This window comes from Penaeus japonicus, unplaced genomic scaffold, assembly GCF_977035675.1.
Source record: "Penaeus japonicus unplaced genomic scaffold, GWHDUDI00000001_assembly GWHDUDI00000006, whole genome shotgun sequence".
NCBI lineage: Eukaryota > Metazoa > Arthropoda > Malacostraca > Decapoda > Penaeidae > Penaeus > Penaeus japonicus.
The window spans coordinates 8,882,818-8,887,817 of NW_028234408.1; the positions used below are offsets into that span (position 1 = coordinate 8,882,818).

At 39.3% G+C, this 5,000-nt stretch overlaps 2 protein-coding genes across 5 annotated transcripts in view; one reads left to right on the forward strand and one right to left on the reverse strand.

Moving 5' to 3' along the window:
- The window catches only part of LOC122253094 (synaptic vesicular amine transporter), a 569,632-nt gene that overhangs the window by 75,464 nt on the left and 489,168 nt on the right, over window positions 1–5,000 (reverse strand). The gene's annotated exons all lie outside the window — the stretch shown is intronic.
- The window catches only part of LOC122255084 (retinol-binding protein pinta), a 22,063-nt gene that overhangs the window by 12,421 nt on the left and 4,642 nt on the right, over window positions 1–5,000 (forward strand). Inside the window, exon 4 of one of the 4 annotated variants that reach the window (XM_043019032.2) lies at window positions 399–657. The exons of 2 other annotated variants lie outside the window; for them this stretch is intronic. In XM_043019032.2, coding sequence (XP_042874966.2) covers window positions 399–657 — 259 coding nt within the window. Of the gene's footprint in view, window positions 1–398; window positions 658–2,746; window positions 3,006–5,000 lie in introns of all 4 variants that reach the window. One more of the 4 variants, XM_043019030.2, reaches the window with a different exon arrangement.

Below are 5,000 nucleotides of genomic sequence, written 5' to 3' on the forward strand. Positions count from 1 at the left end.
TGCTCATCGTCATGGGATATTTGCAAGTAATGGAAGTGTACTTACATGGTGGATCGTGTTCCTTACTGTCTCTATGTTTCTTCTCTACCCTCTTTTCTTATTGTTACTGCTTCTCCTCCTTTATTTCCCCTTCTTTCCATCTCTCTACTCCTCCCCCCTCTCTTCTTCTCTCTTAGAACTATTGTAACTCGTGTGCTCGTATAGACTGTCAGTAATGGATGTAGTGAGTCCAGGTAGTCGTTATGCGTTTCATAGTATAAGAAACAGCACTGGGTACTGACTCTCCAGAGGTTCACCCTCACACGCACACACACACACACACACACACACACACACACACACACGCACGCACACACACACACACGCTCGCATTTCCCTGAAGGACCTTCTCCTCCCAGGTTATTCCTTCCGCTGCGAGGACAGTCGAGTCGAGGCGCGAGGGTCGTGCTGACCCGACCCGCCCTCAGAGACCCGAACAAGACCGACATGAACGACGCCGCCAAGGCCATCCTCTGCATGGTGGACCTCCTTCTGCTGGAGGATGAGACCGTGGCCATCACGGGCATCGAGCCCATCATGGACGCCTCCTCCATGACGTTCCAACACGCGGCGCAGATGAATCCTTCCGTCGTCAAGAAAGCGTCCACGATCATGCAGGTCCTCATGTCGTTGGCAGAGCTCGAGGGTTTGCATGAAATATGAGGCCTTCTTTGTAGGGAGGATTGCAATGAAGAGAGAACTCTTTCATTTGTAGGAAGAATTATAATGGAATAATGGAAGATTCGACTGAAATATTAGTCATTCTTTATAGGGAGGATAATAGTGCAGGTCCTATTTCTTTAAGGAGAGAAAAGGAATAAAAATCCTCCTTATTTTGTAGGGAAGTGTCATGGCGTTGGCGCAAGATCTCTTCTCTTCTCTCGAAGGGACCACTCGTGGATTCCTTTACAATGCAGCAAATATATTTTCTTTGAAGGGAGAACTCTAGGATTCTTCGGTTCTTTATGGTTGAAGGACTCACTGCAAGGATGTTTTCTCCTGGAATCTTCCTTTGGAGACAAAGAGATATGTTGATCAGAATAGCTTGAGTCTGATAAGAGGATTATTGATATTCTGAAGCCGTCTTATAGGAGTAGGATTGGCAACGTGACATTTTTTTTAGTACGTTGGGATGTTCGTTAAATCGTTTCTGTGGCCTTTTGACGATTGGCTTTTTTTGAGATGATAATTAGTCATAGGCAATGATGGACCTTGTTATTCAAGGAAAGAGAATCTTATATCTTAACTCTACGTAAGAAAAAAGAAAGAGAGCAACATGGATATCATTACAACTGATCATGAAGTTATTACAGACAATTTTTCTCATGTCCAAAACTCATCCTCATTCATCATTCCATTGCATAACCTATCCTATTCTTACACTGACATAATTTTCCTCATTGCAGGAATTCAATAGAATACATGGCAATTTACACGGGGGCATTATCTAATGCAGTCCACGGTTTATACAAATTGCATATCATAAACCACATTTCATTCAAGAAGCAATTTCAAACAAAGGCAGGGATCAAGCAGAACACCTCATACACAAAAGATAGTTAATTCAAAGCACAATTTACACAAAGTATATAACAAATGATATACATTTTACACAAAAATTATCTAACAGAGACATACTTCATACAAAACACAATAACACAAAGAACCCCTATCATTATGAACAGCTACGTAATCAGACCCTTGTATACATCCTGGCTTGACATTTGGTATTCAGTGCACCAACAAAGGACATATTATCTAACAGCCAATAGAATCCTGCTGGATGTTTTTGGTACACTTGTTTGGAATCCCGGAAATGCACGATCCTTTGTGTCCTGCAATAGAATTTGTGTAGATTTATCGCTAACTGTGCTAGTCTGGTGAGCGGAAAAGCTTCTTTCGCTAAGTATGGCGTAAATTTTCCATGCTGTATATACCGATTCAACGAAAATCAGGATATTCGTTTATTCATTTTTTTTTTTATCTTTCATTTTTTAAATTCGTGCTGTATTTGTGCTCTTAGATGCAATGGCTTTGCTTCTAGATTGCTTTTCATGATTCCAGCAACGGGAATAATGCAAATCTAATAAATTAATTCAGCTTTGGCCATTTTTCCGGATTACTACATGTTTTATCTTTAAGGATTAATGGTAAGGATTAATGGATTAATCGTTAAGATTTTGATATAAGAGATCAACCTTTTAAAAATTTAACGTTGAATATAAAGCTGAGGTATTCATATGCAGATTGACCTTAAGTGAAGGAGATATGATATCAAATACATTTATTAAATTTGATTAAATAAAATCAGATGTCTACTATAAGAGAGAGAAAAAAAAGTCGATTTTTATATAGATTTAGATAATGTCACTATTGCACATGCACAGCAAACAATTTCACACCAAAAAAACGAAAGGAAAACCAAACTACATACCTCATCCCCCATAAATAAAATCCCAAAGAAAACTCCCAAAAGTGAAAAAAGTCACAAATCCTAGAAAAAAAAGAAGAAGAAAAAAAAACTTTCAGAATAAAAGTCACAAATCCAAGAAAAAAAGAAAAAAATAAATCAAAAGCTTTAAGAATAAAAGTCACAAATCCTAGAAAAAAAGAAGAAGAAGAAAAAAAAAAAAAAAAAAAAAAAAAAAAAAAAAAAAAAAAAAAAAAAAGCCAAAAGCTTTAAGAATAAAAGTCCCACTAACCCCAGCATGGTGCTGCCGCTCCCGAGACGATCCGACACGGAGTCCTTCTACCTGATCGCCCGACCCGGACACCGCGACCCGAACACGACCACAGCGGATGACTTAGCTAAGGTCATCCAACTGACCCTGCAACTCATCCAGGAGGACGACGAGCCGCTGAGCATCACGGGAACAGTCCTCGTCATCGACACGAGCAAGATGACTTTCCAACACGCCGCGCAGTTGACGCCGCCGTTCGTTAAGAAGGCCCTCACTATCCTGCAGGTGTTGCGAACGTGGCACTATTCACTGGCACTTGGATGGCACTGCTGCTGACGAAATGTTTTTTTTGTGATAGTATCACTGGCATTTAGGTGGTTGTGTCGGTAACATAACGTCTTTTAAATGCCCGTTACTGGCATTCGGGTGGAAATACTAGCAAGACACTTTTCAATAGCATGTCACTGCGTCTAGTGTAGCACCGTTGCTAGCAAAATGCTTTTCAAAAGCATGTCGCTTAAGCTGGCATACTTTCGACAGCATGGCCCTTTTCGATTGCATGTTGTTAACACTTCAGTAGCATTTCAGTGACTCTAGAATAGCACGTGTCGAAAACTTGGCATTGACACTTGCAGAGCACTTTCTAGTATAATGGGGTGTAGTTTCCGATAACTTTCATTGCCTCTATTCTAGTTACTTTTTACTAGCATTAGCTTGTCATTTTCTAATACTAGTCACTTTCGCAGAACTAGCATAAGGAAAAGGTTAGGTAGAGAGATATATTTTTAGTATCTATCTATTTCATGGCTATCTAACTATCTATACATATGTTTGTCTCTGTCTTTATCTTTCTATCGATCTATGTATATCTATCTATCTATCTATTTATCTGGACTAAGTATAGAAAGAAAAGAAATGAATGAATCAATGAAGAAAGAGCCGAGAGAGAGAGAGAGAGAGAGAGAGAGAGAGAGAGAGAGAGAGAGAAAGAGAAAGAGAAAGAGAAAGAGAAAGAGAAAGAGAAAGAGAAAGAGAAAGAGAAAGAGAAAGAGAAAGAGAAAGAGAAAGAGAAAGAGAAAGAGAAAGAGAAAGAGAAAGAGAAAGAGACAGCGAAAGAGAGAGAGAAAGAGAAGGAAAAACACGAAAGAGAAAAAGAAAGAGAAAGATAAAGAAAAATCGAAAAAAGAGAAAGAGAGAAAGAAAGAGACAGAGATAGACAGAGAGAAAAAGAGAGGGAGAATGAACAAGAAAGAGAGAGAGAGAGAGAGAGAGAGAGAGAGAGAGAGAGAGAGAGAGAGAGAGAGAGAGAGAGAGATAGTAGAACAAAACTTCCCTTTGAGGACGAAAAGAGAAGTTAGTCTGTGATGAGAAGATCTAATTACGGTTCCCTCTTCTCAAAGGATTGCAACCGTTGCTACTTACACATCAGGACGTATAGTGGGTTTCGGTTGTATTGCACACTATCCTTTTTTGTGGCTTAGAAGGATTCAATATGTGTCAATGTATATGCACACACAGACGGATGTTAGATTTAGGTTGTGTTAGTCGCATATAACGAAGGGAAAGAGGGATAGGGAGAGAAAAAGAGATATTGGTAATGTTTATTAGTGGTAGATGAAAAGAAGCGCATGATAGAGATATAGATATAAATAGAGATGATTAGAGATAGAGATAAATTTAAATGGAGGTAAATAGATGTAAAGATCAATAGTGATAGAGATGAATAATGATAAAGATAAGTAGAGATAGAGATAAATAGAGAAAGAAAGAGAGAGAGAGAGAGAGAGAGAGAGAGAGAGAGAGAGAGAGAGAGAGAGAGAGAGAGAGAGAGAGAGAGAGAGAGAGAGAGAGAGAGAAAGAGAGAAAGAGAGAAAGAGAGAGAGAAAGAGAGAGAAAGAGAGAGAGAGAGAGACAGAGACAGAGACAGAGAGAGAGATAGAGAGAAAGAGATAGATAGATAGATAGATAGAGAGAGAGAGAGAGAAATAGAGATAGAGATAAATAGAGAGAGAACTAGAGAGAAAGAGAGAGAGAGAAAGAGAGAGAGAAAGAGAGAGAGAGAAAGAGAAAGAGAGAGAAAGAGAAAGAGAGAGAGAAAGAGAGAAAGAAAGAGAGAGAGAGAGAGAACCAGACAGACTGAGAAAGAGAGAGAAAAAGAGAGAAAGAAAGAGAGATAAAGAGAGAGAGAGAGAAAGAAAGAGAGAGAGAGAACGAGACAGACTGAGAAAGAGAGAATCATGCCATCCCTATTGCCTTGTCTCGTGTGTCACTCTCCCACGA